At 37.2% G+C, this 22667-nt stretch overlaps 1 protein-coding gene across 2 annotated transcripts in view; it reads left to right on the top strand.

Annotated features, from left to right (window-relative positions):
* The first annotated feature begins 4722 nt into the window (after positions 1-4722).
* Positions 4723-22667, top strand: part of aass (aminoadipate-semialdehyde synthase) — a 109814-nt gene continuing 91869 nt past the window's right edge. Inside the window, exons 1-3 of one of the 2 annotated variants that reach the window (XM_039761126.1) lie at positions 4729-4811; positions 12256-12478; positions 21464-21704. In XM_039761126.1, the coding sequence (XP_039617060.1) occupies positions 21477-21704 (228 nt within the window). In that variant the 5' untranslated portion in view covers positions 4729-4811; positions 12256-12478; positions 21464-21476. Of the gene's footprint in view, positions 4812-12255; positions 12479-21463; positions 21705-22667 lie in introns of both variants that reach the window. The other variant, XM_039761125.1, reaches the window with a different exon arrangement.

The following is a 22667-nucleotide window of genomic DNA, read 5'->3' as shown; positions in this document are numbered from 1 at the left end:
CATGAACTAAATTAGCTGTGCAAACAGAATTTAGTTAATTGACCACAAAATAAATTGGCCAACTCTTGCTTAAATTGTGTTATTTTTATTATGACCATCAAGAAAGGGCAAACATGTCACTAGTCCATCAAACAAATATAAAAAAAAAGTTTGGACCACTATCAGAAGAGTGCAACAATGCAGATGGAGCCACAGTTACTCATACTGGAACAAAAAGTCCTGCAAGATGCAGTATGTTTAATTTACATTGACAGTTAACAACAAGCATAGCTGACACCAGTGCAAGGACAGCTATGTTACTGTTACCCATGTGTGTGTTTATTAGCAAATAAATCTAAAAGAAAACAAAAAACAAACTACTTAAAAGCAAAAATGTAATTATTAAGCACCCAACACACAAATTGTTGCATCATTTGAAATAATTTTACTATAAAAAATTGTATAAATTCTGGATTGATACAAAAACATAAACTGGGAAAAAAACAGCTAGCCTAAATAATGTATTAGTACAATTAAAAGAAGAACTTATTTGGAATTGTTTGGGGGCCTCCAGGACTAAGCCTAAGAATCACTGCTTTAGACAATGTTAGGCAACACTGGGTAACGGAATCTTGTATTCATATACTGTATCAGGCAAGAAAAGGAATTAAACTATTTGTAATATGTTTTCTTTACAAATCTTTGCAAAATGTGCTGTAATTTATCTTAAAATTGTATATCATTCACATCTTTCTAGATTATAAATATCAGAAATATCACAGATTGGACCCTAACTGTGAACAACTCCATCTAGCACAGGCCTGGGTAGGTCAAATGTTTTCAAATTATCTTTAATTAGAACCATTTTGGGGATAGATATTTACTTATCTATCAGATAGTGTTGGGCTTATAATTATTTTTAATCCAATAATGGTATTATTTGGGGAAACTCAGTGATTTGCTATCGCTAGCTAGCACTTAGCTAGCACATCTGTTGATCTCACTCAGCAACAGCAATCCTAATGTATCTTCCTTGACATGAACTGGAAAGCAATATTTTATATGATCTGAAATTAGAATAAAAATCTAATTTTCTTTGTTGAAATTGTGTAAGGTCTTTCTATAATTTGGTAAAAAAATTATATGTATTATTCTAAAATAAATCTGCCTGACACAACTCTGTTCTGTTTTACTTCTAGTCTTTTAATGTATACTTTTTAAATAATGTATGCATGTATGCATATATTTATTTTCATTTGCCCATTTGCTGATCTAGCCATTGCAGTGGTACAGCTGCTGCCTTACAATAAGTAAAGCAAGGTTTTTGTCCCTGCATAGAGTCTGCATGATCTCCCCATGTCTGTGTGGGTTTCCTTCTGCTGTCCAAAGACATGCAGGTTAGGCAAATTGGCAATGCTAAATTGGCCCTGGCGTGTGTGTGGGTGTGTGTTTTTGCCTTACAATTGACTGCAACCCTGTCAAGGGTCTGCCTTGCACCCTATGCTGGATGGAATAGGCTCCCCTGCAACCCTGGTCTGGATTAAGCAGGTAGGAAAATGACAAGACATTTTCTGATCTTAACATTCCTATGTGTGAATGATATTAGTAGGTATTAAATTAGTACATTACTATACATAGTTACTATATAGTCCTTAAGCAGAGCAGGAACATAAAGAAAGATGGAAAAATGAAATAGCAGGTATTCATACATTGTAAGTAAAATTGTTTTTATGTGAATTTCTATTTTAATATTTTAATTTTTTGGTCTCCTTTATCAGACTGATCACTTACTACTAAAGTATATTTAATCTCATATTTGTATCATTTATCTACTTATTTTGTCAGCTTAATTATCCATTTATCCAATCTGGTGGTTCATAATCATATTACTATTACATTATGATATTAAACCTGCATGTGCTATCTTCTCATTATCAATAGTTATTAAGACTATGACATCTATACTTCAGCAACTCATTAATGATATCCACAGCTCTCCCATTTCAACCCATGGAATAATGTTAAAAAATGTGTATTGTAAAAACACTGACTTCTGTTTGCTGCATGTTTTACTGGATATAGATTTTCAAATTTAATTTATTAAGCATGCTACTAAATTAATACTATAAAAGCATTTATATTTTTATACAAGTGCCAATCTCTCTTTGTGAAACCTAAATTGGAGAATATAAAGAATAAATGTAGTTAGTAAATAAAAATACAAATGAAAGTACATTCTAACATTACCATTTCTGATGAAGGTGTTAGCTGCTTAGTATTAACTTAATAGGCACATATAAAATAATTAAAGGTATTCAGTTAATAACCAGATGTGCCACTGATGTGTTTTTCTCCATGATACTTATACTGTACATGCCCTCTTAGAATATTCTTTGCAGATTTCTTAGAATGATACTATTCATAATTACATCTGAAAAACTCATGTATCTGAAATTTTGATACATTCGCTGCAAGACATATCTAAATGCTTTTTATGAAATACCGATCTTGATCAAACAAGGTAGGACTGTTAACCGAGATCCTTAAAAATGTGAGAATGTAGTGCTCAGTGCTGTAGTGGAATGTTGCCAATGGTTTACCATGTTAAGGGATTATTTGGTCTGTTTTGTGCCATTCAATTTTTCTTGTTTTCTTCTAAATTGTGGAAGGTACAAAAAACCTTTTAATTCTAACCAAGACTGTGCCTGAATATCACATTATTTTCCTTGAGAAATATCACAAGAAAACACAGCGTTTTTACACTGTTGAACTGAGAGCAAATATATTATTGCATTAGCAGGAATACTAATTATGGCTTTTTAATTCAGCATAAAGAAGAAGGACGTCTCACGCCTGGACAAACTTGTTAAGATGGCAGGCTCTATTGTAGGAATGAAGCTGGACAGTTTAACATCTGTAGCAGAGTGACGGGCACTAAGCAAACTCCTGTCAATCATGAAGAATCCACTGCATCCACCTAACAGTGTCATCCCCAGGAAGAGGAGTAGCTTCAGTGACAGACTTTTATCACTGTCCTGCTCCACTGACAGACTGAGGAGATCGTTCCTCCCCAACACTATGCAACTCTTCAGTTCCACCCGGGAGAGTAAATGCTAACATTACTCAAAGTTATTGTCTGTTTTTACATGCATTTTTTATTACTCTTTAATTTAATATTGTTTTTTTTTTGTATCAGTATACTGCTGTTGGATTATGTGAATTACCCCTTGGGATTAATAAAGTTGTAAGAGCCATTTTCCTAGTTCTATAAAATGTATGAATATTTACTAGATGATAATGCATAAAATATGGGAGGTTCCTAAAACCCCCATGAATAGAATTGAGTTGGTATTTTCCTGTCATTTCTTAACAGTTTTTGAGTAAACAATGTTCTTTAGTAAGTGTTTTGCCTTACCTTGTGTAAGGTATAGAGGCATACGGTTTTTTAACCATGTCCTTGAAAGAATTCTTTTTATGCTCGCGTTCGTGCTTACGCATAGAACTGAGCTTGGCGCATATCTAAGTGCCAACGGCCTAAGGGTCTTTTGAGTGTAAAGTAACTCGTAAATTAAAAGATCTAAGTTTTGAACCGTATGTTTAAAGCATACAGAAGAAGAAGTAAATAACCTTTAAGTACAGAAGTAACCAAAGCTTCATAAGAAAAACTAAGTTTATAGAAGATACATTTTTCCCCTTTTTTTGCCTTTATCCTTTGTGTGTAACTATTTTTCTTTTTATTCTTGTATGGATTATTTGCCTTTAACTTTCACTAAATATTTTTAAAACGAACTTTTGGACTGAGTGATTTCTTTGACACGCGTCTTACCCGTGCCTGACTTCACCTTACGCAAAGCGGCAACAAAAGTATCTATCTAATTATCTGGCCATAACTAAGCAATCCTCAACATCATTAAAATAATTTAAAAATCTAAAAAAATACATGTATTTTTGTGTAACTACAATATATTTGTTTTCTGGAAACAGTACTTTGGAACACGTATTTTACTGAAAACGAAATATTAAAATTTCTATCCGACGATTTCCTGAAACAATGTTTATTCAATTCTGCCCTGTGGGAAGCTGGGGTCTACCCTAGCTGCATTTGGAATATGGCAGGAACCAAATCTCAAGGGTTTTGAAAGGCACATGCGTGGACATATCTACACTCAAATTAGGCTAATGTGATGTCACTTACTAACCTTTTAATTTTTAGAGAGACCCAAAGTAAATGTATACCTTTACACGAATATTACTGTATGTGAGGTGACTGATACAGCTATGAATACATCTTCAGTTGAGAAAAAATGCGTTTTTCAATATCCAAGGGAAATAATTACAAAAAATAAATGGAAAAGACGCTCGTTGGATCTCACCGCAAACGTTTTCCCTTTTTTGATCCGAGAGGACGTGTTACTTTTGGAAAATGGAATAAATGACGGAAACAATTTTTAATAACTGATTACAAAACATCAGTAAAAGCATGCTCTATTCTGGACATAGTTTGAAGATATCCATTCAAATGACAGCAAAGTTTATTACATATATTCTGTGATAAAACGATAAGAAATAATTTAAGCCGATCAAACACGTAGCTAGAGAGAGAGAGTGCCCGAGATTGAGCTCTCGCGATTAGCCGTCGCACTGTTATTACATAGCGGCACGTTCGACATGCTTGGAGGCGTAGGCGCTACGTCGATGTGTGATTGGTAAAGAACTTCGAGGATTCAAGTTTCTATCAAAGCCAGGGAGGCGCTGTGGGGGAAGGTGATAATGTTCTAATGCAGAAGGCTTTCATGTACACTAGATTAGAAATTCCCGTCGCCGTTAAGCAGGTAAGCGAAGATGATTAATATATTTGGACGGCTCTTTTACGATCGGTTCAATGTCGACACCTTTACGAGTGAAAGCTCGTTTTGTTGGTTGTGTTTTAAGTAAACACTCAGTCGAAATCTAAACAGAGCACATATCCACTTTCAAACTGTCCCAGAATTGTGTGTCGACAAAGCGAGGGGGCTGTCAGTGTTTTAAGTTGTTTTTTTCATACACGTTTCTTCAGCATGCAGAGGCAGGTAGCTCATTTTGCCTGGAGTAGTAAACCATGCCGGCATGTTTTTCTACTTCATTATAATATTATTTCGAGTGTAATACAATCTTTTGGACATGAACCTTCCTAAATACAGGATTGTCAGTTTTATTGGAAATTGTTCAGCTCCAGCTTTGGATTTCCTTACTCAACAATTAGACATTGTTAGCTGGTCCTGCCTAAGAAAACTTTCTATGCATGTACAGACAGCAGTCCAGTAGATTCTCCTGGCCACCCGCAAAAAACAAAGTAGATGAAAATCGGACATCACAGCTCTTCTCAGGCTCTTGAATGAAGTTTAGTGTGGTGAAGCAGTTTCTCGTTAAAGACGTTCCCTTTCTCTGTTGTCGCTAAGCCAAAAGTATGAATAAGTTCTGGTACTGCCGGTCAGCATCGTGTTGCAGCGGTGAGTGTGACTCTCCACCTACTAAGAGGCAGTGGACTGAATGATAGCTTCAGCAAAGTAACAGATTAACAGCACTTAACCCCCTTTGTATGGGAGGTATTTTCTGCAAAAATGAAAATGCAAGCTCTCTTTTCCAATTTCATTTACAAAGTCTGCACGAAAAAATGCTGCAGAAATTAAATTTAAATATCCCCATTTGCAATTCATTTTCAAAGTCTGTGCGCAAGAATGCTGCAAAAATTAAAAGAAAATAACCAAATTTGCAATGAAGCTGCATAAATGAAAAGTAAAACGCAAATAAGCACTGGCGCTACCTGCGTCTCATTTTTATTTTATATTTTTCCTTTTCATTTTTGCAGAAAATACCTCCCATAACCTTTGTAGCAATTATTAATAAAAATTAACTGAGGAATTTTCATTACAAGAGGGTGTATATTCAGGGCATGCAGAAGGAATAGATATTTTTGAAGCATGGTAGATATCCATAACATAATTAAGTTTTTACTAATTGGTTTCAATAGGTCAGAATAAGTTTTTTTAACAAATGTTTACATGCCATTCATTGTAACAATGAACATTTATTCATTATGTTTATACAAAATGTAATTCTTATTCAAGAATGTGGTGAAGGCATGGGACTTGACAATTATTAAATAAACTTTATTATTCTAAATTGTCCCAAGTGTGTGCTTGGTGTGTGTGTCCTGCGGTGGGTTGGCGCCCTGCCCGGGATTAGTTCCTGCCTTGTGCCCAGTGTTGGCTGGGATTGGCTCCAGCAGACCCCGTGACCCTCTGTTCAGATTCAACAGGTTGGAAAATGGATGGATGGATGGATGGATGTTTAGTGAATTTAATTTTGTGCACACATGAGAGTATACCACACTCTTAGCTGTATGATGGCGTTTTATTTCTATCTTCTTATTCCACTCCAGAATAAACCCAGGGAAGCCCAAACTTAAAGAAGAAAAAGTTTTAGCAGCTTTAGGTGTTTGTCTTTAAAATGTGTCCTGATTGTTTAATTGTTATGTGGTGATATTGCTTCCCCTTTCCCATTTACTGTATGTAAACCAGTAATATATTTTTACTCATAACTGTGAGTTCCCAAAGATTTTAAATGTTAGAATTTTAATGGGGCTACTTCAATTATTTTATTATGCCACAATTAGACTTTCCTCATAATTGAGACTCTTTGTGCTATTGTTTCATAATATTTATCATAAGTAGCATATTTACTTAAGTGACTTGTTTGTAGAAGCCAGGTAGAAATATATCATTTACATTTTTTTGTGTGAGGTTTTAGATATGAATTGCAATGAATTGTGTACACTGTGCTAGTTCACAAAAATATTTGTCATAGATGGTTATTTTATGTTATCAGTATTAGTATGTCAGTAGAAAAGAGTGTACAGTACATTATGGTTCCTAACATTCCTTTTGCTAAAAATAAAGCAATAGACTAAAAAAATTAACTTTCCTTAAAGAAAGAATCTAACATAATAATAAACCACTTTCCAGTTAAAATACATTATATCCTTATAAGCATGAAGCTTAGTGATTGATTAAGTAAATACAACAAACAGAGTAATGATCAATGACAAAGTGTAGCTTGAATTAACACTATTAATAAAAATAGAAACCGCTGCATAGAGATTAAAATTGGTCAAGGGACAACCATACATAATAAGATGAAGTCACATCAGATGTGATGGCTTAATTTCTTATACCATGATCAAAGTGAGCATAGCAACAAGAGACAAGATGGTCAACTTGCATCTGTTTCAAGCAGAAGTTTTGCAGCAGATGTGTTGTGCAGGAAAACAAACAAATTTGCAATGAGGGGTGGAAATATGGAGGCTGGACACAGAACTTGTGTGCAGTAAATGAGAAATGCATCAAGCTTACTTTCCTTTCACATCGGAAGATGTTCAGCATTGCTCTCAGCTCAGAACTGGCAGAAAGCACTGGAACTCAGGATCACCCTTCTGTAGTCCAGATAAATCTTATCAGAAGTGATCTTGATAGAAGTGTTGCTACCAAAAAAAAAAATTCCTCCGAGATGGAAATACATCCTAACTATTTACCTGTGCATGAAAACAGAAAAAGTGGAGTACAAAAAGAATGGTAACGGTTGATCAGGTTGTGTCACAATTTGACGTTTCTGGCTCTAATAAAAGGAAGTTTGTTCATAGAAGAGCTGGAGAGTAGTACATGGGTGAATGTCTGCAAGGAACTGTGAAGCATGGTACTGGTTTCCTGGAAGTTTGTTGTTTTTTTTGGAGTTTGTGATTTGATCAGTATTGATAGCCTCCTAATTGCTGATAATTATGTGTGTCTGATCAATTGTAACTTTGTTAACAACATTACAATAACCCCAAATAGGGCCCTATGGAATCCGTTTTATTTTTTCACAAATTCCATTTTATTTATTTATTTGTTTTGATTTTCGGTTTTCACCATTTTATTTTTCCTTGATTTGAATTTTTGGGTTTTTACTTTTTTTTTTTACTTTAAGAAAGTAGCAACAGCTGCAACAAAAAAAACAATAATGAAATGGCACTTTACGTTCCTTTTAATGAAACAGCACACTAGCACAAATGAACCTTATTTTGCAGTTCCATTCATCAGGTAGGTGCCCAGATCCTCCATGATGCTGTATTCTGAAATTGCAGTAGACATTGAGTGTTGTCCAAAATGGTAAGAGCTGTTACTAGTTTGACGCATCCTTCTGAGATGAAGGTTAACTTCACTTTTAGGGGCTGGGATATTTTTTACAGCCTGAGCTGATGTGTTCTCAGCCAGAAAGAACTCTTTATAGAGGTGACTATGTTCAGCACAGTACCGTACTGATTCAAACCACCTCTTCCACCCGGTGTTTCTTACCTTGGGGGTTGGGGAACTTGTGGGGTTATGCCTTGGTCGGCACAATCTCTTTCAGTAACAAGAAGGTAATCTATCTCCTTTTCCTGTTAGGCTTCTTGAAGAAGGCAGACTTTGCCCACATCACTAGTGATACAACCTCAGTGAAGTATTTATAGTGCTACCAGGTCTCTCCCACCAAACTGATGACATGACAGAGGCAAATTGAATGTGTACTGTTAGGCATACCCCTTTTAAAACTTCCTGGAGTACACTCAGACAGTATGATGCATTATCTGTAATTGCTTCTAAAATGCCATTAGGATTCAGCTGGTTATTGTGAAGGGACTGAAGTACTACTTGTGAAAAGGTGGAAAAGTTGTAGCTGTCCATAAAGATAACATCAAAAAGTAGTGGTCTTCAGAACCTTTAATTGTAATTATGTAAATTAATTTCTATTGATTCTTAAACCTTAAATGTTTACAGATTGAAAATGTGCATCATTTTACATCTGTAGCTTCATCTACTGCATATCTTAAAATAATTAATTACAAAGCAGAAGCTAACTAATCTGAAAGACACTAAATCCGGGAATTAAACAGAAAAAAAGAGAGACCCGCTATTAAGGGCTTGTTGCATCTGAGGAGAAGCCTGCTCTTCTGCCAGGTTTGTAGGTGCTGAGTTTATAACGGAAGAGTCAAATGTGGACCTTGCGTTCCTCATCACTGCGATGCAAAGCATTTATTAAATCCAGAAACATCATCGTTAATTTTTAAAAGGGAACCCTTTAACAACCAGTGCCGTTCACTAATAACATTTTTCTACGGGAAAGTCTGTTAGTACCGGTTAATTACAATTTAATCATTTAAATGATTTACAGTAAATACATCCCATTACAATAGAACTGACTACATAAAAGAATTACCATTCAACCAAATGGTTGCTCCCCTATCACCATGTTGAGAATGCTGTGGTCTCGGCTATCAGTGGTTTCATCAACTACAACATAAATGTTGTTGCCACGAATCTTTCGAATAAAGGCGTCCGTATGTTGTTCAAAGGCACAGGGCAAATGAGTTTAAGGAAGACTGCTCTTGTTTTCTGGCAGCACGCCTCCCAGTTTATGATGCTTAATAAAGAAAGGGCGTGTCATAATTTTTTTAAGCAGTATTTCTGACTCCACACACAAAGTCTGATGATTTTGTTGTTTCCTTTATTGCTATCTAAAGGGGAACACTTTTTGATCTTTCTCCTTGTTCTTGAGATGTTCTTGGCTTTTAGATTTGACGTTATCATTGCAAGTATCTTTTCATGTCCTGTTTGTGGTATGCAGGCAAAACTTGCAGAAAAGTTATTGTTCAGATTCATAAAAGTCACTGGGATATTATTGTGCCCTCAGTTTCACAGTTAAGCTTGTGTTTTTTTTGTTTTTTCGACGTAGTTAGGGTATCTGATAACTGCTTGCTTTGACATTTCTGTCTTCATGCAGCTACCTAATTTGCGTGCCTTTAACAAGAAAACATACAGGAAACACGCACACAAACAGATGGAGGCATGACTGCATTTCTACAAAGAAACTGAATGATAGAACTACAGATTATTCAATTGTTTAATTTATTGGGAAGTTTTGTAACAGTCACCACTTCAGTCTCTAAATTCTGCAAATTTCCATTTTTAAAGCTGAAATCCTTTTTGATGCATTGATTCAGTGATTCCATCTGTGTTTTCCGCATTGCAGAAATCATAGGGTCCTACCCAAACCTGGCCAAAATCATAAAACAAAAAACTATCTACTGCAAAATTAAGAAGGCTAACAGAATATGTAGAGTGCAACCTCTAGCTTTATAATGCACTGGTGAGGCCTCATCTTGATTACTGTGTGCAGATTTGGTCTCCAGGCTACAAAAAGGACATAGCAATGCTAGAAAAGGTCCAGAGAAGAGCGACTACAGGGTTTGAATTATGAGGAAAGATTAAATGAGCTGAGCCTTTTTAATTTAAGCAAAATAAGATTAAGAGAAGACATGATTGAAGTGTTTAAAATTATTATTATATAAAAGGAATTAGTACAGTGGATTAAGACACTTTAAGTTCATCAAGAACACAGGGACACAGTTGGAAACTTGTTAAGGGTAAGTTTCGCATAAACATTGGGAAGTTTTTCTTTACACAGAGAACTGTAGACACTTGGAATAAGCTAACAAATAGTATAGACAGTATGACTTTAGGCACTTTCAAAACTAGACTTGATGTTTTCTTAGAAGAATTAAGTGGACAAGACTTGCAAGCTTTGTTTGCCTAAATGGCCTGTTATCCTCTAAATTGTTCTTAAAAAAATAGAAAAATAGAGTACTGCAACAGATGGTATTGCCCCCACAGTACTCTTATCTTATCATCATTAAGCTAGTTTGGGATTACTTGCACAGAGCAAGAAAGCGAGTAAGTCAGCAAAGTCTGCTGTGGAACTGTGACAAGCTCCAAGAGTCTTAGAACAACTTAGCACATGAGTACCTTCAAAAACTGACTGCAAATATATCTAAGAGAACTGCTGATGTTTCGAAAGTGAAGGATGTTCACAAAATGTTGATTTTGTTTTTTACCTGTTTACTGCACTTTGAAGGAAGCTTAATGATTAATAAAACCTATTTATGACATTACTTTCTAAACATGTCTGCTTTATGGCATTTGTATACATACACTGCCTATAAAAAGTATTTACATTTTATTGTGTTATAACATTGAATCAGAGTTTGGCTTTTTTGACACTGATCAACAGAAAAACACAGTTAAATTTAAGAAGGAAACACATCTTTAAAGTGGTCTAAATTAATAACAAATATAAAACACAAAATAATCGATTGTATAAATTTTCACTCCCTTCAATTCAGTATTTAGTTAATGCACCTTTGGCAGCAATTACAATGTGAGCATATCTAGATAGGTCTCTATTAGCTTTGCACATTTTAACACTGCAGGTGTTCCTCCATTTTTCTTTGCAAAACACCTTAAACTGTGTTCGCTTGTTTGGGGATTGTGAATGAACAACCTTTTTTAAGTCCAGCCACAAATTCCCAATTGAATTTAGACCAGGACTTTGATTCAGCCACTACAGGAAATTAAGATTGCTGTATTTATGTGTAGCTGGCTAAGGTATGTATTTTAAGGAAATTTTATTTTTGTATTTTTATGGTCACTAAACAGTAAGCCTACAGGATTTAATTGTGTTAATAAAAAATTAACAGTTAACACCTGTGGTCTGCAGTTTTAATTATAAAAATACACCTTAATAGAGTACATAAGGCTTCTATGTGTCTAGTTATGCAGGAGCTTAGTGTTAAAAGGTTCTAAACTCTTCCCCAGTAGTCGAAGTTAAAACATGTTATTAATGCAGTAGTCTGTACTAATATTGCCAACTCACTTTGGGAAAATATTACTGTTTCTTAATTGCATCATAACAAAAATTCCCACATGTGAAGATATTGTAACATTTGTAACATAATTATTAATCAGTGGTGGTTTATAATGTATTCATAAGGCTTGACATCTTTAGGACAACACATTGAATTGAACATGATTCAATGAGAGCTACAGGAATTGCTCATTTACAGTGATTGCCTCTAAAGGTTGTGAAACAAAATATTAGGTTAAGAGATCAATCATTTTAGTCCATGACATTTTCATTTGTGTTGTTATTTGAAATATTATGTTGAATTAAAACTCTAAAGCAAAGTCTGATCTTTTTTAAATACAGAATAAGCAATGATAGATGCCAATTACTTTTGTCAGTTTCATGTTATTTCAGAGACAGTTGTGAGTTCCTCTTTATTCATGGATGAGTAATAACAAATTTGTCCATATCAGCATCTGCCATTCCATCTGGATTGATGTCACTTGCAAACCTAACCAACTTTTTATTTATATTCTGATTAAGGTAATTTATGTATATTAAAAAGAGCTGCAACACCAGCATTTTACCCTGAGGGACACTGCTTTTAACTCCACCTATTTCAGAAGAAACCTCACATCATAATTTTGTTCCTGTGTTTAAGGCAGCTTTGCACCCATCTACAAACTTTGTGTTGAAATTTCACTTCTTTTAGTTTGTTCATAAACCTCTAATGTTGGACCTTATCAAAACCGTTTTGAAGATCAAGGTAAGTATTGTGATAAGCATCCCTATAATTGTATGGTTTTGTTGCTTCTCCAAAAAATGAGTGAAACATAGTCTTCTATGTCTAAACCCTTGTTAACCTTTCACTAATATGCATGTTGATTTGTGGTTGCTCAGTTTTTTCCTTAATAATGTCTGCCATTAACAATAGAAGCACCTCAGCCCTTGCCAATTGGTGTTGTGTTTTTTTTTAAATCTTTCATTGTTTTATCAGAGTGCGCATCACATTCCTTGTCCTTTCCTACCCTGTGACTGTTTCTGTTTAAAATTACAAATCAAGCAATTCAGAGGTAATTAAAGTGCACATTGGAGACTTAAATTTAAGGGTATTTGCATACATTTCAGTCACACCATGTAGAAATTAAAACACCATGTGCCCCACCATCCCCCAACTCCCCTACTCATTTCAGAGCACCATTATATTTGGGACAATTGGTGTCACAGGTGTTTGTGATTACACAGGTATGTTTCATTGCTTCATTAGTGCAGGTGTAATTGACCTAGTCTTGCTTCTACTTACAGTGCCTTTAGAGTCTGTAGTCGCTATTGTTCTACATGAGGACAAGAGCTGTGCCAATAAAAGTCAAAGAAGCCATTATGAGGCAGAAAAACAAGAATCAAATCTTTAGAGATATTGGTAAAATCTTAGGATTACGTAAGTCAACTGTCTAGAATATCATTAAGAAGAAAGAACGCACTGGTGAGCTCATTAATCACATAGGGACTGGTAGTCCAAAAAAAGACCCTCAACTGCTGATGATAGAAGAACCCCCCCCCCCATGGTAATGAAAAAGCTTCAAATGCCTATCTGACAGGTCAGAAGTAGTCTTCAGGAGGCAGATGTGTATGTGTCAGAGACTACTATCCACAGGAGACTTCATGAAATACAGAAGCTACACTGCAAGATACAAATAACTAATTAGCCACAGAAAACAGGATGGCAGATTACAGTTTGCAGAAAAGTATTTAAAAGGACCTGCAGAATTCTGGATAATGGGTTTTGTGGACAGATGAAACCAACATCAACCTCTACCAGAATGATGGCAAGAAAAAGTATGGAGAAGGCGTGGAACAGCTCATTATCCAAAGCATACCACCTCATCTGTTAAACCTGGTTACAGAGGCTTGGGCATGTATCTGTGGCTGCCACAGGTACTGGTACACTTTTCTTCATTGATGATGTAACTGCTGATGGCAGTTGTGCAGTGAATTCGGAGGTGTTTACAAATGTCTTTTGCTCAAGTTCCAGTAAATGCCTCCAAACCCATTGGATGGCTTCCAAATAATGATCCCACACATACTTCTATAAGGGCTTGTTTATACTTTATGCTCAGAACGCGGGCACGCATGCATCATGGCCATCACGCGTTTGCAATGTTCATTTGATGTGTCCTCTGAGCAGGTCCTCAGAAATTAACGAGACGCATGCGCGAGTTGCAGTACCAGCAAAAAGTTGGGGGGCGCAGTATGATAAAAGTCGGAATGTGACGTCAGAGTCTCTGTTTACTGTCTCCATATGACAGAAAGCCTCTATGCCGATCCTACGGGATCAATGTGCGCGCTTCGATGTTTGATGAATGGTTCGATGTAGTGAAGCAAAATGCTGACATACAAATGCATTCGTGGTGCTTTTATATTAAAATGTTGCATATTCCCGATTGTAATGACATGATACATTTTAAAATTCCCACATACCACCTTTTGTGCTGTCTTTTATTTGCAACTTCACAACAGCAACATAATTTACGGCGCTATATTGGAGCCACAGAGAGAGAAAAAAAATAAGGACATGGTGAAAACGTGTATTTTCTGATTAAAGTGGAAATTTCGGCTTTAATCTCGAAATGTCCACTTTAACCTCGTAGTTTAGTTTATCATTAAAGCAGACTGTCGTAAACGTCACCCCAGTTTTTAATCGCTATGAGCTTCTTGGACCGGACAGCAGCGGCAAGCAGCAATTGATTACCACACAGAATACATTAAATGTATGGTATCCCAACTCTCTGAAAATTGTGAATCTTTAGATTTATACTTGATATCACTTTCATGATGAAATGCATTAAAATATGTATGTTACGTTTTACAGATAAATCGTTAATTTCGTTTAAATAATGAATACTGTTAATAATTACACACATGAGGGTGACATGGTGTGCTTGTTTTCACCTTGTGATGAGCTGAGGTCCAATCCAGGGATTGTTTCTGCCTCGTGCCCAATGCTTGCTGGAATGGACACATCCTTGGATTGATGGATTTAATCATTAAACATCCTTTTCAGAGATATTGCGGTAAGGTGTCATTGGAATTTAATGGATGTTTCAGGCAATTCATAACAAAGAGAAGCCGAACCTGTTCTCACCATGATGATATCTCACACTGCCACCTGCTGGATTCCTCCAGATTTACGCAAAGTATGTGCGCAAGTAGCGTCCGCTGGAGCATGCGTCGCGTCGCGTGAAGTATAAACCTGGCCTAAAGCAACACAGTAGTTTTTGAAGCTAAAAAATTGAAAATTCTTCAATGTCCAAACCAGTCACACAATTTAAATCCAATTAAGGGTGCTATCTGTTTGCTGAAGAAGAAAATTAAGGGGACAAACCCCAAAGCAAGCAGGACCTTAACTTCATTAGAGGCTTGGCAGAGCATCACCACCGAAGATATTCAGCACCTGGTGATGTCTGTGAATTGCAAACCTCAAGCAGCCATTGAATGCAACGAATATGCATCAACATACTAAATATGACCGCTTTAATCTACCTGCCATTGCTATGTCCCTACTATTATTGTGCCCTGAAATGGGGGGACCAGATAGAAAAAGTTTTGTAATTTCCACATGTTGTGAACAAAATGTATGCAAATACTCTTTAAGTTAAAGTCAACAGTGCACACTTTAATCAAGTCAGAATTGTTTAATTTGTAATTTTAAATTGTGGATCAGAGTGGTAAATAAAGAAAAAATGTGTCTTTGTTCCAAACATTATGGAAGGCACTTTGTGCATGTGTATGTGTGTGTGTGTATGGGTATATAATATATACACATGTATATACATACAGTACATGTACACCACTCAACAACAGCATTAAAATCACTGACAGGTGAAGTTAGTAACATTGATCATCTTGTTACAGTGGCACCTGCCAAGGGGTGGGATATATTAGGCAGCAAGTGAATAGTACTGTAAGTTCTTGAAGGTGATGTGTTGGGAGCAGGAAAAATGAGCAAGTGTAAGGACATAATGCTGGCCATGAAAGAAAGGTATCGGAACGCACAGTGTGTCGTAGCTTGCTGTGTATAGGGCTGTACATAGAGTGTATAGGGCTGTGTAGCCACTGACCAGTCAAGAGTGCCCATACTGACCTCTGTTCACCGCCAAAAGTGCCTACAGTGAGCATGTGAGTATCTGAACTGGACCTTTGAGCAATAGAAGAAGGTGGCCTGGTCTGATCATTCACGTTTTCTTTTAGATCGTATCATATCGACTGCTGCGTGTGTGTCATGTACCTGGGGAAGAGATTGCAGGAAAATGCACTATGGAAAGAAGGCAGACTGGTGGAGGCAGTGTGATGTTCTGGTCAATATTGTGCTGGGAAAGTTTGGGTCCTGGCATTCATGTGGATGTTTTCTTTTCCACATACCTCCTACCTAAAGATTATTGTAGATCATTTACACCCTTTAGGAAACAGGAAACACCTCTGCAAAATCGCATGGACATCAGGGACAGTGCCTCTGGTTTGGCAGACTGGGATGGTGGTCCCCCTCTTTAAGAAGGGGGACCGGAGGGTGTGTTCCAACCACAGAGGGATCACACTCCTCAGCCTCCCTGGAAATGTCTATTCGGGGGTCCTGGAGAGGAGGGTCCATCAGTTAGTCAAACCTCGGATTCAGGAGGAACAGTGTGGTTTTTGTCCTGGTCGTGGAACAGTGGACTAGCTCCACACCCTTAGCAGGGTCCTGGAGGGTGCATGGTAGTTTGCCCAACCAGTCTACAACTGTTTTGTGGACTTGGAAAAGGCGATTAAAACCGTGTCCCTCGGGGAATCTTGTGGGGAGTACTCTGAGAGTATGGGGTACCGAACCCCCTGATAAGGGCTGTTCGGTCCCTGTACAATCGGTATCAGTGCTTAGTCCGCATTTCCGGCAGTAAATCGAGCCCGTTTCCAGTGAGAGTTGGACTCCCCCAGGGCTCCCCTTTGTCACCGATTCTGTTCATAACTTTTATGGACAGAATTTCTAGGCACAGCCAGGGCGTTGAGGGGGTCCGGTTTGGTGTACTCAGGATTAGGTCACTGCTTTTTTCAGATGATGATGTCCTGTTTGCTTCATCAAAGCCATGATCTTCAGCTCTCTCTGGATCGGTTCGCAGCTGAGTGTGAAGCGGCTGGGATGGGAATCGGCACCTCCAAATCTGAGACCATGGTCCTTAGCCGGAAAAGGGTGGAGTGCCCTCTCAGGGTTGGAAGCGAGATCCTGCCCCAAGTGGAGGAGTTCAGGTATCTTGGGGTCTTGTTCATTAGAGAGGGAAGAATGGAGTGTGAGATCGACAGGCGGATCGGTGCAGTGTCTGCAGCGATGCCGGCTCTGCATTGGTCTGTCGTGGTGAAAAAGGAGCTGAGCCATAAGGCAAAGCTCTCAATTTACCGGTCGATCTACGTTCCTACCCTCACCTATGGTCATGAGCTGTGGGTAGTGACCGAAAGAATGAGATCACGAATACAAGCGGCTGAAATGAGTTTCTTTCGCAGGGTGTCTGGGCTTTCCCTTAAAGATAGGGTGAGAAGCTCAGTCATCTGGGAGGGGCTCAGAGTAGAGCCGCTGCTCCTCCACATCGAGAGGAGTCAGATGAGGTGGCTCGGGCATCTGATCAGGATGCCTCCTGGACGCCTCCCTGGTGAGGTGTTCCGGGCATGTCTAACCGGAAGGAGGCCCCGGGGAAGACCCAGGACATACTGGAGGGACTATGACTCTCGGCTGGCCTGGGAATGCCTCAGGATTTCCCGGGAGAGCTAGAAAAAGTGAGAAAAGTATCTCTGCTCGAGCTGCTGCCCGCGACCCGATCTCGGATAAGCGGAAGAGGATAGATGGATGGATGTATGGATGGAGGAAACATGACACAGAGTTCGAGTTTATTTGGCCTCCACATTCCCTAGATCTCAAACTGAATGAGCATCTGTGGGATATGCTGGAAAAACAAGTCTAGTCTATTGAGGTCCCACCTTGCAGCTAACAGGATTCGAAGGATCTGCTGCTAACATCTTGGTGCCACATAACACAGAACACCTTTGGAGGCCTTTTGGAGTCTATGCCTTGATGCGTCAGTGCTGTTTTGGTGGCACAAGGGGGATCTACACAACATTATGCAGGTAGTTGTGGCCTCCAGAATATACTGTACTGAATACTTCCAGGCATTGATTCCACTAAATGCTAGGAACATTTCTTAATAGCTTTGGTCTTGCTGATTCAATATTATCACTGTGTTCTTGCATATTTTTCATAAAATATGCACACACACATACATATACATATACATATATATATATATATATATATATATATATATATATATATATATATATATATATATATATATATATATATATATATATATATATATACACATTGTAGATAACTTCCTATGTTTTTCACTTTTTTGGTACACTCTATTAATCCCCGATGGGAAACTGTCTTTTTGCATGATCTTTGATGGGCAGAGTGCAGTGTCAGCCATTGTACAGTGTTCCCGGAGCAATTTCCAAGTTAAAGGCCTTGCTCAAAAGTCCAACGGAGTAGAAGTAACAGGATTTAAACCAGCAACCTTCCAGATACCAGGACAGATCCTTAGATTCAGAGCTGTAACTGACGCTCCCTCACAATGCAGGTAATGTGCCTCAATTGGGACTCCATGAGCAACTGCTCATTTGACACAAAGTCAAACGAGCAGTACCCAAGGATTCTCCAAAGAGACAGAGTACCGAAGACGTTCTCAGGTCACTGGATAGCATCCATGTCTCGCAACCAAATAGCAAAATAGGAAGCACGATGAGTCTAAAGACTTGGACCTTCATCCTTTTGAAAAGATATCAGGAGCACCATGGTGCAGTAAAAGGAAAACATTAAGTGTGTGACAGGATTGTGGGCAAACCTCTTGTTAATGAGAGAAACTAGAAGAAAACCGTATGACTTGTTCAGCTTAACAAAAAGACTATTTATACTCAAGAAATAGCTCTTTGCATCTACTGTATGTTAGTCCTTGAAGATGGTGATTTACAGCAGCAAACCATCAATAGGAAGATAAGGCTACAGTGGGCACATGATTACCAAAATTTGACAAGTTAAGGCTGGAAAAATGTCACCTGGTATAATAAATCTCAGTCTCTGCTGCTACATGGAGATGGTGAGGTCATATTCAGCATAAACAACATGGGATCTATGGATCCATCCTGCCTTGTGTCAATGTTTCCCTGGCAAATATTAGGCACCTTAATATTAATAGAGTACAATTTGATTGCCACATTGTACCTAAGAATTGTTGCTGATGATTTATATCCCTTTATGGCCATTTGTCTATTCAAATAAAAACTTCCAGCAGAATAATATGCCATATCAGAGATACTGTGACTTCAGTATAATCCAATGGCCTGCACTGTTCCACTAAGCTCTTTACAAAGGACCCTTTAAATTATTAGATGAAGTAAGAAAATTGTAGCATAAATGCATTTATAACAACAACAACATTTATTTATATAGCACATTTTCATACAAAAAATGTAGCTCAAAGTGCTTTACATACAGGAATATAAGAAAAGACTTGACATAAACAGACCCCTAAACCCAGTAAAACTCTATTCACTTAACTTTATGAAATTTGAAAATCTCAGGACTATTTTATGTTACATTGCTGGCAACTTGGTTTTTTATCTACAGTGGTGTGAAAAACTATTTGCCCCCTTCCTGATTTCTTATTCTTTTGCATGTTTGTCACACAAAATGTTTCTGATCATCAAACATATTTAACTATTAGTCAAATATAACACAAGTAAACACAAAATGCAGTTTTTAAATGATGGTTTTTATTATTTAGGGAGAAAAAATCCAAACCTACATGGCCCTGTGTGAAAAAGTAATTGCCCCTTGTTAAAAATAACCTAACTGTGGTGTATCACACCTGAGTTCAATTTCGTAGCCACCCCAGGCCTGATTACTGCCACACCTGTTTCAATCAAGAAATCGCTTAAATAGGAGCTGCCTGACACAGAGAAGTAGACCAAAACCACCTCAAAAGCTAGACATCATGCCAAGATCCAAAGAAATTTAGGAACAAATGAGAACAGAAGTAATTGAGATCTATCAGTCTGGTAAAGGTTATAAAGCCATTTCTAAAGCTTTGGGACTCCAGCAAACCACAGTGAGAGCCATTATCCACAAATGGCAAAAACATGGAACAGTGGTGAACCTTCCCAGGAGTGGCCGGCCGACCAAAATTACCCCAAGAGCGCAGAGACGACTCATCCGAGAGGGCACAAAAGACCCCAGGACAACGTCTAAAGAACTGCAGGCCTCACTTGCCTCAATTAAGGTCAGTGTTCACGACTCCACCATAAGAAAGAGACTGGGCAAAACGGCCTGCATGGCAGATTTCCAAGACGCAAACCACTGTTAAGCAAAAGAACATTAGGGCTCGTCTCAATTTTGCTAAGAAACATCTCAATGATTGCCAAGACTTTTGGGAAAATATCTTGTGGACTGATGAGACAAAAGTTGAACTTTTTGGAAGGCAAATGTTCCGTTATATCTGGCGTAAAAGGAACACAGCATTTCAGAAAAAGAACATCATACCAACAGTAAAATATGGGGTGGTAGTGTGATGGTCTGGGGTTGTTTTGCTGCTTCAGGACCTGGAAGGCTTGCTGTGATAGATGGAACCATGAATTCTACTGTCTACCAAAAAATCCTGAAGGAGAATGTCCGGCCATCTGTTTGTCAACTCAAGCTGAAGCGATCTTGGGTGCTGCAACAGGAGAATAACCCAAAACACACCAGCAAATCCACCTCTGAATGGCTGAAGAAAAACAAAATGAAGACTTTGGAGTGGCCTAGTCAAAGTCCTGACCTGAATCCAATTGAGATGCTATGGCATGACCTTAAAAAGGCGGTTCATGCTAGAAAACCCTCAAATAAAGCTGAATTACAACAATTCTGCAAAGATGAGTGGGCCAAAATTCCTCCAGAGCGCTGTAAAAGACTCATTGCAAGTTATCGCAAACGCTTGATTGCAGTTATTGCTGCTAAGGGTGGCCCAACCAGTTATTAGGTTCAGGGGGCAATTACGTTTTCACACAGGGCCATGTAGATTTGGATTTTTTTTTTCTCCCTAAATAATAAAAACCATCATTTAAAAACTGCATTTTGTGTTTACTTGTGTTATATTTGACTAATGGTTAAATGTGTTTGATGATCAGAAACATTTTGTGTGACAAACAAACAAAAGAATAAGAAATCAGGAAGGGGGCAAATAGTTTTTCACACCACTGTATAATGTAGATTTAACAGTACCTTAGAAGTTGAAATAAACATGAATTTGTGTTAGTATGACCTCCCAGTAAGCTTATGGTAAATAATAAAGTAGATCTTGTTCATTTACTACTTACTACAATACTCAGAATCTGTGATATTTAAACCCTGAGACTGTTTTGCCTTTAGACTAAAAAGAGGTGCTTACCCTTTTTTAGTTCTTAAAACTTTACAGGAGCTTCCACTCACTGACTGACCATTTACTAGTTGAAGACTGTTGAATTTATAGAGTAATCATCTATGGACACTATCAACTAATCAACTACCACAGAACTATTTTGAAGTCATCTCTGTATCTTTATTACCACTTTCATAGATAGTTATTGAGAACTGATAGCTTCTTTTGATGTTTTTTTTAAGTAATGTTCATTTTATTTATTTATGTTTTTCCCCTTCCAGTCTAGGATTAGCCATGTACCAGCATTTACAGTACAATATGAGGTGGATTACAAGTAACTTGAAAATCCATGCCAGATGTTGTCATAATCATCCTCAAAAAAGTGTACTGGCAATCAGAAGGGAGGATGTCAGTGTATGGGAAAGACGTGCTCCCTTGGCACCTAAGCACATCAAAGAGATAACAAACTCTGGATATAAAGTCTTGGTGCAGCCTTCAAACAGAAGAGCTATCCATGATAAAGTAAGTCATTTTATTTGATATAAGATTTTAAAGAAAGATAAAATAACTAAAAAATGTGGGCATAAACAATGTACATAATCTCATTGAGACTTTCAACAGTAAAATTACTTACAAATGCATAATTAAATACAATTAACTACATGGTACTAGCATTTATTCAAATATTAACATGCTCAAAGTGATTCTTTTTCATCCTACATATACCTAATAAGAAAAATATTCAGTCAAATCATCCTATTAATATCAGTTTATAATTGTGTAAATAAAATTCATTTATATCAGTAGTCAGTAACAATTCTTCAAGTGATGTCTTGTGAGATAATCCTTTGTATTTTTATTACTAGAATACTTTATTGCCATATGACATGCCATATAATGCTTTTTAAATGTGTTGTTAATCAGGCACTTTTTTCAGTTTTATATTTTTAAAACAATATGCTTGCTGTAAATATTCCCATTTATGTAGCTATTTTGTCACCATCCCTCCTTTTACAGCAATAATGATAAATTAATAATTATCTAATTTTAATTGTACTATATATCTGCGGTGGGCTGGCACCCTGCCTGGAGTTTGTTTCCTGCCTTGCACCCTGTGTTGGCTGGGATTGGCTCCAGCAGACCCCCGTGACCCTGTAGTTAGGATATAGTGGGTTGGATAATGGATGGATGGATGGATGTACTATATATAAAAGGTGAACATTTTCGATGTACCACCAAAGCATCTTTAAAAGCAATTCATTTTACTTTGCAAAAACTAAAATTGAATTAAAAAAAAAACCTTCTAATTCGCATAAATCTTTGTATTTGTCATCAGTTTGTCAATTAAAATATTGCAGTACTATATTATATCTATTGTTTTTGGTTAGTCATAAGAAAACTTTATGTTTTAAAATTACTTGAGTAGTTAAATGTTTTATCATATTTGCCTTTAGTTATATATCTGTTTTAAGCACTGTGTATAAA

Source organism: Polypterus senegalus, chromosome 8 (genome assembly GCF_016835505.1).
Source record: "Polypterus senegalus isolate Bchr_013 chromosome 8, ASM1683550v1, whole genome shotgun sequence".
NCBI classification, from domain to species: Eukaryota; Metazoa; Chordata; class Cladistia; order Polypteriformes; family Polypteridae; genus Polypterus; species Polypterus senegalus.
Note: the sequence above shows the minus strand (reverse complement) of the source record. Positions and strands in the feature narration are given on the sequence as shown.